Here is a 13,390-nt window from a genome sequence, read left to right on the forward strand (position 1 = left end):
TGATGGATGCATGCGTACATGGCTGACTGACTGACCGTAGTATAGTTCACTCGCTGGTTGCTGCAGCTGCAGCTCGGCTACAAGTTCACTCTTCCATGTCCATCAACAGGTGTGAACTAGTGTGAGCTGCAACATCGAAAGAAAAACAAGTGTGAGCTGCACGGAGCAACTAGCACTAGCACTGCTGCTACTGTAGTACATGCATAGAATAGGGAGTGCACAAGAGAACCAGCTGCGGTCGACTTGCCACACCTGTACCGTACAGGTCAACTCCACGCTTATTACTCTCGTTTCCACGCACCGCATGCACCTACTACTACTACTTGTTCTATTAAATACATCCATTTCTACGACGAATAATTTAGAACGAAGGAAGTACTTCAGTTCAACCAGACCCACCGCATCTTACCACGACTTTTCATCTGCTTCTTTGCTCTTACAAAAAAAAAATACAAAACATATTCTGCTGTACAATGAAGAAAAAAAGAATTTAAAGAAATTATAAAAAAAGGATTTTACTACAAATCGGACATCATATAGTTTTAGCATGCAAAATCAAACGTTTTTCAGGCAAATCATGTTGTCAGGATGATGACAGTTTTCTTTAGCAAGCACATCAAATTTTGAAGAAAAAAAACCTGAACATGGCAAGTGCTCTCTCCGTGAAAAAATATAAGAGCATTTTAGATCACTAAAGTAGTGATCTAAACGCTCTTATATTTTTTTCACGGAGGGAGTATTTAATTTGTCATGCTTGTTAAAGAAAATTGCCATGCTCAGGACAACTTAATTTGCCACAGAAAAAAGCGTTCGATTTGCCATGGTTAAAAATCTGACATCAGAAAGTGGGTCTGGTTATCTGGTTTCATAAAAAGAAAAGAAAATAAATGCATTGATTTTAACAGTGCCTTCATATGTATTGGTAATGACAATTATTTCAAGTTAATGCATTCTAGTATAACGTCAACAAGTCGCACTTAATAATGTCTCTTCCACAGAAACAGAGGAATCTGTTGCTGAGCAAGATGGCGGACTGTGCTCACATCCATCTCTACATGCCAAATACAGAAGATTCTAGTACTGTATATGAGTATTATCAGGGGAGCCTTTGTCCAAAGCATATATATGATCCCAGGATGCAAAGTTCAACAACATTCCTCTAACACATCGCCTCACAATTTTTACAGGCACAGCCGCACAAAACAGCTCCCCGGGTAATTTGGTTGCAGACAAGAAAAAACTGATGGTTGTATTTGGCCTCTGAAGCAAGGCGCAGACTCTCGAGTGCTGGATAGGAGTCATACCACTGGTAAAAACAATCTAAGAGAAAAAGAACAAAACAATTGGGGCTGAAGCAGCCGAGCGGGGCGGTTTCTCTCTAGACTGAATGAATCAATTGGCAGTTCAGCGACCCATTCTCATGGCGTCGAAGTCTAAAAATATCACCGATGTGTTGTCCTTCGTCCGCAGATTCCTGGCTTCACTAAGCACATGGTCTGCTACTCCGTCCGCTGAGATTTCTTGGCCCATGTTCCTCTCCTTATACTGCGAACACGGGGCAAAATAAAACTAGCATCACGTGACTACAAAAGAAATATGAGACTAATATGAACAAATGCCGATTGATATCTCACATCGAGGACAAGCTGTGCTGCCTTTTTCGCGGTAATGACATCCCATAAGCCATCGCTGCAGTGGCACAAAGCATGTCAGGCAATGGATGCATCGCATCAGTGAGAATGAGCATTAGCAGATATGGGAATTTGTGTTACCTAGCGATAAGCGCAAAAGCTGAGCATGATTTCGAGATCTGAACTACTGGGCTCACATATGGTTCCTTACTGAACCTTGGATCTTGCTCTTTGAGAAACTTGTCTCCAAGCATCCTGCAAAGATTCAGTCCTGCAGAAATAAAGACAGTAATTTGAGATCTTTGTTGGTCAAGTCAGCATCACAATACAAGTAAAGGTAACATACCACATATACGGCTTTCGCCATCTTTCAGGGGATTCCCTAATTTCGCTATCCTCGCTCGTTCTGTGGTACTGACTACTCGATGATCCTCTGTCATCGCAATTGGTTTCCCGTCGACACTGACAGAGAGGTATACATATGATTATAGTGATACAGAGCTTGAGAAATAAAGACACAAGCATGGCCCATGTATGTTTATGCTATCAATTCCTTAAAATAGAATGGAGGCATTAGTTGATTTTGAATTATAAAGGGTAGGGAAATGCAAGTTTCCCACATAACAAGAGAATACTGATTTACTACTTCAAGGAAAATGCTGAAATATTTTTTAGAGATGAATAGATGTTATTACTTCATAATACATGCCGAGTCACCGAGATTAGCGCACTGGGCAAAGCAATCTTTGTTCTGATCAAACCAAATAAGAAGGACAGTTGCTGTACAACCCTGTAAAACATAGACAGACATGAGCCATAAAAGTTCATTGCATCAGATTCCCTAAATAAGGGGTAATTCAAGAAATGGTGAAGTGTATTTCTATGCCTTGTATGTATGTTCACTAATTAAAAAGCCCATTTAGAGCCTAGACATTGCCAACCAAAGTGTTTTAGTCAGATATTTGAAACCCGTGAAATTGGTAAATCTACCCAGGGTCCAAGACTTTCTGAACCAAAGTATATTTCTGCTACTGATTTACTACTCAAGGGACACACCAAGGACTTCCAGACCCAAAGTTGCTTTTTTGGTAGATATAGAGAACCAATATGAACATCAAAGGAAGGTTAAAAGATGGAAAACTAGATAACATAATCAGATTGGTAAGATAGGCTCACAAGACATTTAGGATTCCTGAAAATTTCATCAACCAATTACACCAAACAAATGTGTGGATAAACCTTGACTTGATGTTTTGCATCACATTCATAGACTAGCGAGCAATATGATTAATAGGAACATTGAAAATACTAAAATGCGGGCAAGAAAGCCAGATTAAAAGAAAAACCTCATACTGATGATTGAGTGCAGCTTCCGTCAAGTCAAATGCACACTTAAGAACATCAGAAGCATTGCTGCATGTGAGAACTCTTTCTATTGTTTCCTTCTGAGAAAGAATTTTCGCAACATTCTCTGGAAGAATCCTACACAACAAAGGCAGTCATCAGTTCAACATACAGGTCATCATATCACCCCAAGTCAAGCATATGATAAAGTAACTCGTACAGGAAAAAAATATATATGATGTTGACTTCAACAAACGGATAGGCACAAAAAATTTACCTGCTGGCAGCTTTTGCAGCCCCATCCCCTCCATGGCCATCAAAAATGGCAAACAGCCCAAACTGTAAAAAAATTGGAATCAGAATGAATCCAACTCTTTCGAAAATTTATGGCATTATTTCCATACCTGTTGAGCACCAGTAAGAGGATACTGGTAGCAGCTGACATCCTCCATGGGAAGTTTCTTTCCAGTTCGACGGGTTATCATTGCATCAGATACCATACCAACTCCTACTGGCACTTGTTGATTTTGTAGTGAAATTTGAACCTAGCGAGGTAGCATTATTAGAAGATTATTTTCTGTACGAACATGGATTCAGCTAAATAGTCCAATAAATAAAAGAATGATTTGCTTAAATGATAGAGTTCAAATATGATGAAGATTTTTTTTTTCATCTATAGGTTTCAAAATGTTATAAGTTTATAATAGGTAGGCAAGCTTTTTCAACTGAATTGGTAACAAGAAATATAACTGAGCACGCTGACATATCTGTGTATCTGTATACCGTGCCATTTTGAACAGGATATAGTTTGATTTATATGTGCACAAATGCACAGGAGATTCCTATTGAGCAGAAGGATACAGTTTGAATGCTTTGTACACCAAAATATTGGAAGCCTGAACCACCATATGATTAAAATTGTGGGCCCATGGCCACTTGGCCAGTCAACGATTTTTCATGCTAATGATAACAAAAAAAGCAGCCAAGACTTACAGATACTTTTGATGAACTCCCAAGTGTTATAATATCACCATCAGCAAGTTCGGCAGGCGCACTCCAACGCCTAGAACCAACATCAGGATGGGCAACTGCCTGGGAATTCAAGAAGGTTCCATTCAAACTGCCCATATCCACAAGTTCCCATCTGAGTGTCTGCAATATAAGAGTAATGATTTACTGAATGGGGATGGAAGAAGGCTAGCTATATTCACATGTACATATGCATTGTAATGATATGAATTGAATATACTGTGATTTATGAACCAAAGACACCCACTATAATCTGTGATATTCCTTTGTATAATGTGAAATCTGAAAGTGCCCCACGAAATCATATTTACAGCCAACAGAAATGCCCTACATATGTACTGCAGCATCAAGCTAAGAAGAATAGCATCATAACTGACAAGAGAAATGGCAGCTGCAAACTCCACAAACAGGTAGCAGAAAATGAAAATTAGAAGCACTAAGAGTTCCAGCAGAAGCAAGCAGACACTCCGGCAATTACATCCACAGATATCTCAATTTTCGAAATAACCTAGGGTTCAATACAGTAGCATGCTGAATGAAGGTGAAAAAGATTGGAAAGTATGTGAAACTTACATTTGGATTCCAGTCAATCCGTGCATGCTTTCCTGACACCTCAGAATCCTTTAACACCAAATCGCTTTGAGGAATCCTTCCAAGAGTCATTGGGAGCATGGACGTATTACCTGACTGCAGGTAGCGGTTTATTCCATGAGATGGGCCAGCTATGACCTCCAAGGCTAGGTGGCTTCCTGCACTCCTAGCAAATGATTATACATCATGAGCATATGCATGTATAATATTTGCAACATATGGGCCACTAGGACATCCAGCTAATGAAAGGACGTTTTACCAACTGTAATATCCTTCACAGGAATGCCGCCATTATTATTCTCTCCAGAAGCCCTTCTTGTGTGCTTCGCCTCAGATGCTCGCACACTTGCTTCCGCTGTACGCTTCAGCGTACTTCCTAGATGGAGCTCTTCCGGTGTACCATTTGTAACATCAATCACATGAACTTCTCCTACAAATTTAAATATATATTTACAAATTTATGATGATGGTTAATAGAGAAGCTGAGTACTCCAAAAAACAGCACACAAAATCAAATGTGCTGCTGCTGTATGATACAATGATGAAAGACCGAGTGTAAATATACGCACCTTCAATAGGATGAGATTCAGTGGGATGAGTATGCGTCCTTGGTGAAGTGGTACTCCTATTTGTCCACATTGTAGACTCACCAGCATTATTGCTACCAAGGTTATTGCTTGGGCCCGAGTAGTCATCCAACTTGTCTGATATTAGAGGCCTGTTGATATCGTCGTCCTGCAAGCAAACAGCAATCAGACATACAACCTCCACCTTCCATCTGTGAAAACAAAAATATATTTGCTTTTTCCTGTCCATTACACCCGCTCTGATAATATATGCATATAGGGCCTGTTTGGATTAAGCCCCATTCAGCCGTACCAAATTGTTGGCATGAACAAACGAAAGGCATGACCAAAATATTGATAAGCTGTGGCTGTTTGGTTTCTAGGCCATAGTACTTGTCAATTTTTTGGCAAACCATTGATCATTTGGTTTTAAGCCAAATGGCTTGCCAAATATTTGGCAATTTTGATTGGCTTGTGTTTGGTTGGTCCATAATTTGGAATTTGCATGCCAACCAATAAAACAACATATAGGCACAAACCAACACCGATACAACTTGATTATTTTCTAGTTCAGACTAAACAAAAAAGGCATGATCTTAAAGAGTATAAAGACACCATAAGTTCCATGGAGTAACTTTGGTCTCCAGCAACATCATGCTAAACGTTGTGGAATATAAATAGCTAGCATCAATGATCAGCTACTCGACAGAACAGAACACATGTTTGCACCAGACAAAAGATATTCCACAAAATGTTGCTTACTACAAAAAATAAAATAGCCCAGTCATGTTCATATTAGCTACTCCATACAATCAGATCTGTGTGAACTACAAACACATAAGACATTGATTTGTTAAACACACACCACATCTAGTATTAGTTACGCACAAGTGCATCTACAGCTAAACGGACAAGAGTGAGGAAAATCACACCATTGGAAAAGGCAATCTGTATAGGGTTGAGGAGGATTCGGGTGCTGGGCTTTGGATGCAATGTGATTCCATTGATTGAGGGTGGGGGGAGGAAGGCCTTCGGAGCAGAGCAGGTCGACACCGGACCACTATGGCCGGTGGGACCTGCAGATCTGACAATGGTTTTCTGCTTGGGGCTTGTGGTGTGCGGGCGAGAAGAGGAAGTGGAAAATGACCGTATAAGAGAGGAGACAGTGCGGAGGATTTGGCTGCCAAATCTTTGACGGACAATGTCCACGTCCTCGCTTCGCCCGTGGTTTGGCGAAAATCAGGAGGGGCGCACCTGGTTTGAGCCAAAATTGACGTGGATCCAAACAACCTCCAAAATACGCCAATTTTGGCTCACCCTGGTATTGGTGTCCATCCAAACATACCCATAGTTGCATTACCACAGCCAAAGTTTTTTTCTTCAAGTAAATAAACATCATGTAGGATTAAATGAGAACATAATATCCCATGCTCTTCACAAGAAAGCAAGATAATGGGTTTTTTATAACCCTAGTACAAGTTGTTTGAGTGGATCAAAAGCTAGTTGTACTCATGCCCGACCATATGAGATGCAATGTATCATTCAAATCAACACGAAAATAATTCCATAAAGCATTTAGCTTACTGAGGTAGAAGTGGCTGGTGACAAAAAAGGTCTACAGAAGTAAACAGAATAGGACAACAACAAAAAGGTCTACTGAGGGTAAGTAAAGGCCAATAATAATGCATTGCGTTGAGAAGCATTCAGTAATGAACATAGTTATAAATGGCGTGCCTAGGCTCTAGGCAATAGCAAAATGCGTAGCACTTAATCTGCGCATAAGCGTGCGATTTAAGCACAAGGCAGTGGCCAACCGCACAATTAACGCCTAGCGCTTTTTAAATAACTAGGGTAATGGCTGGTAAGCTTAGAGATGCAAGATGATCATAGTTTGCCCAATTGTCTCCGTTGTACCGAAGTGCGTGGCAGCTGAGCCAATAAACACATCAGCGTGTTAGGTCGATAATCCCAATGGCAAAGGCTAATGATCCAATCAAACCTCAAAGTTGCTCAAATACCATGTCCTCCGAGTCACCACGGGCCAGTCTAGCGCGGGGAACAGGCATGTTATTGCAGTACCAACATCGCCCCTCGTCCGCTGCAACCAATCTTGCCGAAATGTTCGACGCGACGCAACACCAAGAACGCCCCGCTATCCCAAATCCCTCGAAACCAAATCGCCGACCTAGCGGAGCCCCCCTCGAACTAACCGCGCCATCGAGATTCCCCGCGCGCCCCGGAAACGACGGGGGCAGCCGGCCGCGCGGCCGCCCCCCGCGGCAGATCCGCGCCGTGATCGAGGGGGGACGGAAGGAACCGAAGGGAGATTTCCAGGGGTGGTGGGGGGCTGACCTGGGAGGACGAGGCAGGCGGGGGCGCGGCGGGGGGCGCGCCCCGGCACCAGCGGCGGCAGGCGTAGACGGCGAGGCCGAGGACGGCGAGCGTGGCGACGGCGGCCCCGCTGACGACGAGGGGGGAAATGGCCATGGGCGGGCGGGGGAGGCCGGTGGCGGTGGCCGCGGACGGGGGCTCTTTTTTTCTTTTCTTTCAATGTTTGCCCCCTTTTCACACGCAGGGGCCGCCTCTGTTTCCTTCCCGCGAGTTGCATCGGTTTTTATGGTCTTTTTCACATGTTTTGCGTTTCGTGTCGACGGCGGGGGATTCACCAGAGATTATCTGATGGTGATGGTGATGTCATTTCTGCCAAAAATCAGCGGCAGATTCATTCTTGTGCCGTTATAATCGTGTACTCATAAACATCGTATCTAAAACGTCTTAGTATAAAAGTTTATTATAGAGAGAGTATATCATGTTAGATTTTATATTGCACCGTTATAAACGTGTGGTAAACATAGTATCTAAAACGTCTTATAAAAGTTTATGAAGGGAGTATATCGTGCTAGATTTCATATTTATGTGTGGTGTCGATGTGTAATCTTTTTTTTAAACAATGACAATATGTAATCTTTGTTATACATGAAATTAATAACATGATAGTCTAGTTGATAGAACAGTAAAGTCTCTATCCCTACTTCTCCGTCTCTTCTCTACTACCTATAAACTGGACATTCCCCTCGATGGTCATCGACATGAGCGCATGGTCGCGGCCCAACCAACGTTCACTTGCCAACTTCAACAAGGGTGTCCCCCATCGATCTATTCTTCCTTGCACATTCGCACAACGGCTTCCTAAAGGCCATTCACGAAACAAAATCGGTGGCACGCATGGCTACTAGCGACAAAAACGCATCTAAGGAAAACAATATCAAACCCCAAATCAAACGTTGTGTGTGGCAATCAACGTTTGTGCATGGCAAAATAGCCCCTAAAATGAAAACATGAAAAATTATGAAAAAAATGTTATAAATTGAAGCAACTTTATGTAAATGTACGTGCAAAATTCTGAATATATGCTAGCATTGCAAATTATAGAAACAAAATTTGGTATAACATGGAAAATTGGGAAATTTGGTTCCATAGAACATGACAAATTTTGAAAATGTTTATAATGATCAAATGGAAAACTTAGAAAATTTTGTTTGCTACATCATGGGGAAAAAAATAGAAAACCTGTAATTGTCATATGGCAAATTTATGAAAAAATGTTCTCTAGAACATGGAAAATTTAGAAATGCTTGGATCGATCACATGGTAAATTCAGAAAAGTTGTTCCATACATCATGGAAAAATTTAGAACAATCTTAGTAGTCACATGGCAAATTTATGGAAAAAAATTTATAGAACATGGCAAATTGTAAAATGTTTGGACTAGTCACATGTCAATTTTAGGGAAATTATGTTCACTAGAACATGCATCTTAAGTTGTTGCTATGCTATCACTTATGCATGGTCACTTATCCATGAGATCATGGCCACTGGATCTATAGTAATCATGGCAAATTTGTGTTAACTTTCTAGGCTGGCAACTTTGTGTTTATCTTAATTCACATCAAAAAAATTGTAACATTTATTTTGATTTTAGTATATGTGGGAGGGAAGGAAGGTTTTAATTTAGTTAAAGATTTTGGTAAGACTGATTTCATTGAGTTAATGTAGAACATGGTTTTGGTAAAGTATCGATTTCGTTTAATTATTTCAAGTTACTATATTTATGTTGGTTAATATTTCGCGAGGCATCGGTTGGGGTTACCAAAAAATTGGGAACCAAAGGGGGGGGGGGACTTGGGTAGGAAAACTGAGAAAGAAGGCGTGACAAGGGAAGCAACTCCTCATTAATAGTAGAGATTTTTATTTTGTGCGGCATCGGTTGGGGTTAAAAAAATATGACACCAAATGAGGGAGGGGAACACGGGGAGGAAAATACCCGTAAGGAGGGGAGGCGACGGAACCAATTCCACTTTAATACCAGAGATATATTCCAGGAAAAATGAAAACATGGCAACTTATGAATAAAAATGCTATAAATTAAGACAACTATATGTAAATGTATGTGCTAAATCCTGAAATATGATAGTGCTGCAAATTATAGAAAAATATTAGTATAACATGGAGAATTAAGAAATTTGACTCTCTATTTTGAAGATGTTCATACTAATCAAATGGAAAATTTAGAAAATGTTTGTTTACTACATCATGGGAAAATTTGGAAATCTGTATTTGTCACATGGAAATTTTATGAAAAAATGTTCTCTCCAACATGGAAAAAATTGAAATGTTTGGACTGGTCACATGGTCAATTTAGAAAAGTTTCTTTCATACGTCATGGGAAAATTTGAAAAAAAATATATGTAATAATCACATGGCAAATTGATGGAAAATTGTTTTACAAAACGTGGCAAATTGTGAAATGTTTGGGCTAGTCATATGGCAATTTTAGGTAAATTTTGTTCACTAGAACATGGACCTTAAGTTGTCACTATGCTATCACTTATGCATGGTCACTTATTCATGAGATCGTGGCCACTGGATCTATAGTAATCACGGGGAATTTGTGTTAACTTTTAGGCTGGCAACTTCGTATTTATCTTAATTCACGTCAATTTTTTTGTGCATCAACTATATGTGTACATATGGCAAATCTTGCAAATGTGGTAGGTTTTATTCATAGGCAATGGCAAGTTTGTATTGGAAGCCATACGACAAGCAGAAAGTATGTGCCATTTCCAAAAATAAAGGTTGGCAGACTTAGTTGACAACTCTGTTTTTAGGATGCATTATTATTATAATATGTTGGCTTAAATTATACCAGGTTACCATGTTTAAGGACAAAGGTTTGCCATGTGATAAAGTTAAATAAAGAAACCAGAAGTCATGTTCCAAAAAAGGGTTTGCCATGTGATAAGAAAAGTTTTTTGGAAATATTTTCCGTGCTACTTTTGCTTACTATACTTAACTAGATGTCATTTCTTAAATTCACTAGATTATCGTGACGATTCAAAAGACCTGGCATGTGGCAAAGCAGGAGAAAGAAAAGTAATTTTCACCTTAATTGTACCAACTGCAGTGATGATTCAAAAAAATATACTTGCCATGTGTTATTTACAGAAGTCATGGGGCTGATAACTCACAGGCGTCCTGGGCGTGCAGTTTCAACTAGCTACCTAGCCGGATCAAAGCATGGTTAATAGTATAACCAACTGCTAGCTATAACATGTTTTCATCTATAGCAAATGTAATAGCCAACAGGTATACTAGTTAGCTAGTTAGGTACAAGAAAATACTACTCCTCCGTCCCATAATATAAGTTTTTTTTTCAAGCTATGTTAGCTTGAAAAATCATCTTATATCATGGGATGGAGGGAGTACTTTATTGGTGTATGACTCACCTTTCATTCTCACAGAGCTTCTTGGAGCCCATGCTACAACCGATTGTAACTCTGCAGCACACTTCTCTTCTCTCTCTTCTAACTCAGCAACAATATAATATTTAAATCCTTATAGCTCACTTACATCACCTTACTATACTTGCTCTTATGCAATGCATTAGAAGTCTTTCTACCTTTTCAACTAATCCTAATTACCATGCATGCAAAGTGTGAGTCCCATGCATGCAGCTTCTTGCCCCCGGTGGAATCAATAGGGCCACAATTAAATCAGAGGGGAGAGGAAATAATTATTGGGCCCCACAGTTAATTGGGAGGGAGGGAGACTGGACCCCACAATTGAATGGGGAGATTAATTATCGGGCCCATGGCTGCAAATGGGGTCGCGGGATTTTTGGGGTTTGGTCCCCAAAAGGGTTGCGCCTTGCAATGCATGCTCGCATAAGAGTCGTTCGAATCTTAGGAGTTATTGTATAATATGACAAATAGAGAAAATCTATGGAAAACACAAACTTGCCATCCTTGTAACAACAACTAACCATTGTAGTTTTGGGGATGTTGGCAACAACAAAAATTCCATTCAAATATGTGGATCATAGTAGGGGCAAAAATACTAACCGAAGAGCGAAATTGCTAAGCATCCATCTCCCCCATCCTTGCTTGCTCCTCCTCCCAGCTTCGCATGTTCTCCGCCTCACAAGCTTGATTCCCTGCCGGAGACGACATTAATGGCCCCATTGAAGGAGCAAGGTCAAAGCGTTGCCAAAAAAGAGTAAACATAATCAGAGCATGTAATATAATTTGTTCACGGCAACAAGATCGCTCGACTCCCGGAAAATTCCCAAGTCCATGCCCCACCGATATTTTCGTTCCATTAAGAAAAAGCAAAATTGCACGTGTTGGCACCGGAAATCAAAATGCACCGTGCCCCCACGACCCACCGACCCCTCTTTTCCTTCATCAAAGCAAAAACATATGTGTGGTGGCTAGAGAAATGGCTTGCCCTGCTGCTAAATTCAGGTCGCCATTTGGACACCCTTTGGTGGAAAATCGAACGAACGCCCCAGAGAACATGTTGATTATGCTAGAATGTAACACATGTAGCAGTGAGGCAACCGAACCCCAACCCCCCCCCCCCCTTGCTTGAACCAAAATGTGTGCTCTCTTCAAATTGTCGAACCCCTAAAAAATGCGAACCATAAATCCATCATGATTAGGTGAGGAAGAGGAGGAACGATGACCATACCTTACCCAAAGGAGCGCGTTGGCAGATTTCAGGGAGGGCGTCGGTGTATCCTCTAGATGCTCACAGAGGGGCGTTGGCACAACGAGCAAATGTGGTTGGATGCGATGTTGGGGATATACTAATGGGATGCGGCGATGGAGATATAGCGGTGAGCGAGAGAGAAGAAGTCAGAGTATGAGAAATAAATGCAAGGGTGTAGACTCTTTGACCCACGACGCCAGCTTCATGATTTGTGCTACCAAATGGACGTTGATCTTTGCGTCGCACGAACACGTGCTGGAGCGAACGGTGAGTCACTGCACCGCACTGAGTGGTGCCACGCTGGCAATGCACGAAGACTCGGGTGAGGTGTCATGCTGAGAGGTCAGCGTCGTGTCACGCTAGAAATCAGTTGGTTACCTTTTTCGTCTTTCCAGCTAGTTTTTCCAACCCCCTTCGTTCACCATCGTGCTTGTATGTCCTCCCCGTTTCCCTCCTTTAGCAATTTTTTTGCCGTCCAGCCCCCATTCCACCATTTTTCCATCCCTCAATTGGTTTCTTCTCATCCCTTTGTTTTTTAGATCAAAAGACGCAAGGAGCACCCATATTTAAATTAATAAAGTGAACAAATACCATCATACACAAACGGTAATATCATTACAAGCAAACTGAGCATAAGAGAAAATATTACATGCCATCTCATGACAAGAAGCAAGAGCAAGAAACTAGGAGGTCATGCACCCCTTTGTCTGAGTGTTTCACTTGCCCTCATTCATCCCCTCCCGAGTGGTGGAGCCAGAAATTTCCTCCTCGGTATTACTCCTATAAAGGATGGTGGCGTACCCACCTTCCCAAGCTGCTTGTTGGAGGACAGAGCCTCATGGCCATCTCCGAGGCATATTTCTCCCTTAGTGGTTTTGGTGATTGATGACAATGCATTTGCGGACTAATCGTGTGCATTGAGAATTTCAGATAATCTATCTTATGGCACAAGAAGATTTGAACCCCTTTGGATATTTATGAAGATGGTGTTTTCGTGCGTTTCTTTTTCGGTGGACTTGAGTCATTGGAACACCGTACTATTAAGAGGGGATCTGCTTCGGAAAGGTTTGGGTGGAATCAACACATACACTATATCTGTGCACCCTCGTTCTTTCCCGGCAATTGAGCTTGTCCCTCCTTAGTGTTTGAACCTTGCCAGAATGGGCTAAGCGGTAGTAC

At 41.2% G+C, this 13,390-nt stretch overlaps 1 protein-coding gene across 3 annotated transcripts; it reads right to left on the bottom strand.

Annotated features, from left to right (window-relative positions):
* Nucleotides 1–1,052: 1,052 nt before the first annotated feature.
* KAPP (kinase associated protein phosphatase) lies at nucleotides 1,053–12,309 on the bottom strand. 3 transcript variants are annotated; one of them, XM_087522064.1, is made up of 14 exons: nucleotides 12,191–12,309; nucleotides 11,563–11,654; nucleotides 5,165–5,330; nucleotides 4,855–5,025; nucleotides 4,578–4,753; nucleotides 3,969–4,127; nucleotides 3,380–3,520; nucleotides 3,253–3,314; nucleotides 2,978–3,113; nucleotides 2,327–2,421; nucleotides 1,978–2,093; nucleotides 1,773–1,902; nucleotides 1,635–1,689; nucleotides 1,053–1,545 (listed from the first exon to the last, which is right to left on the bottom strand). In XM_087522064.1, exons 3-14 carry the CDS (start codon nucleotides 5,232–5,234, stop codon nucleotides 1,405–1,407), a joined length of 1,452 nt encoding a protein of 483 aa, XP_087378190.1. In that variant the 5' UTR covers nucleotides 5,235–5,330; nucleotides 11,563–11,654; nucleotides 12,191–12,309; the 3' UTR covers nucleotides 1,053–1,404. The 3 variants fall into 3 exon arrangements, with proteins under 3 accessions (XP_087378190.1, XP_048532320.2, XP_087378189.1); XM_048676363.2 differs by lacking the exons at nucleotides 11,563–11,654; nucleotides 12,191–12,309 and adding an exon at nucleotides 7,514–7,693; XM_087522063.1 differs by lacking the exons at nucleotides 11,563–11,654; nucleotides 12,191–12,309 and adding an exon at nucleotides 6,094–6,301.
* Nucleotides 12,310–13,390: the final 1,081 nt, after the last annotated feature.

This window comes from Triticum urartu, chromosome 5A, assembly GCF_056163025.1.
Source record: "Triticum urartu cultivar PI428250 chromosome 5A, HENAU_Tu73, whole genome shotgun sequence".
In the NCBI taxonomy this organism is placed as follows: domain Eukaryota; kingdom Viridiplantae; phylum Streptophyta; class Magnoliopsida; order Poales; family Poaceae; genus Triticum; species Triticum urartu.

Bases quoted from the DNA above. Each gene is read 5' to 3' on its own strand.
- KAPP (XM_048676363.2), bottom strand. From the start codon at position 7,648: ATGGCCATTTCCCCCCTCGTCGTCAGCGGGGCCGCCGTCGCCACGCTC. The intron at 3,315-3,379 runs GTATGGAAATAA...ATTTTTTTACAG, and splicing joins CTCTTACTGGTGCTCAACAG to TTTGGGCTGTTTGCCATTTT. The intron at 1,690-1,772 runs GTAACACAAATT...GTGCCACTGCAG, and splicing joins GCTTTTGCGCTTATCGCTAG to CGATGGCTTATGGGATGTCA.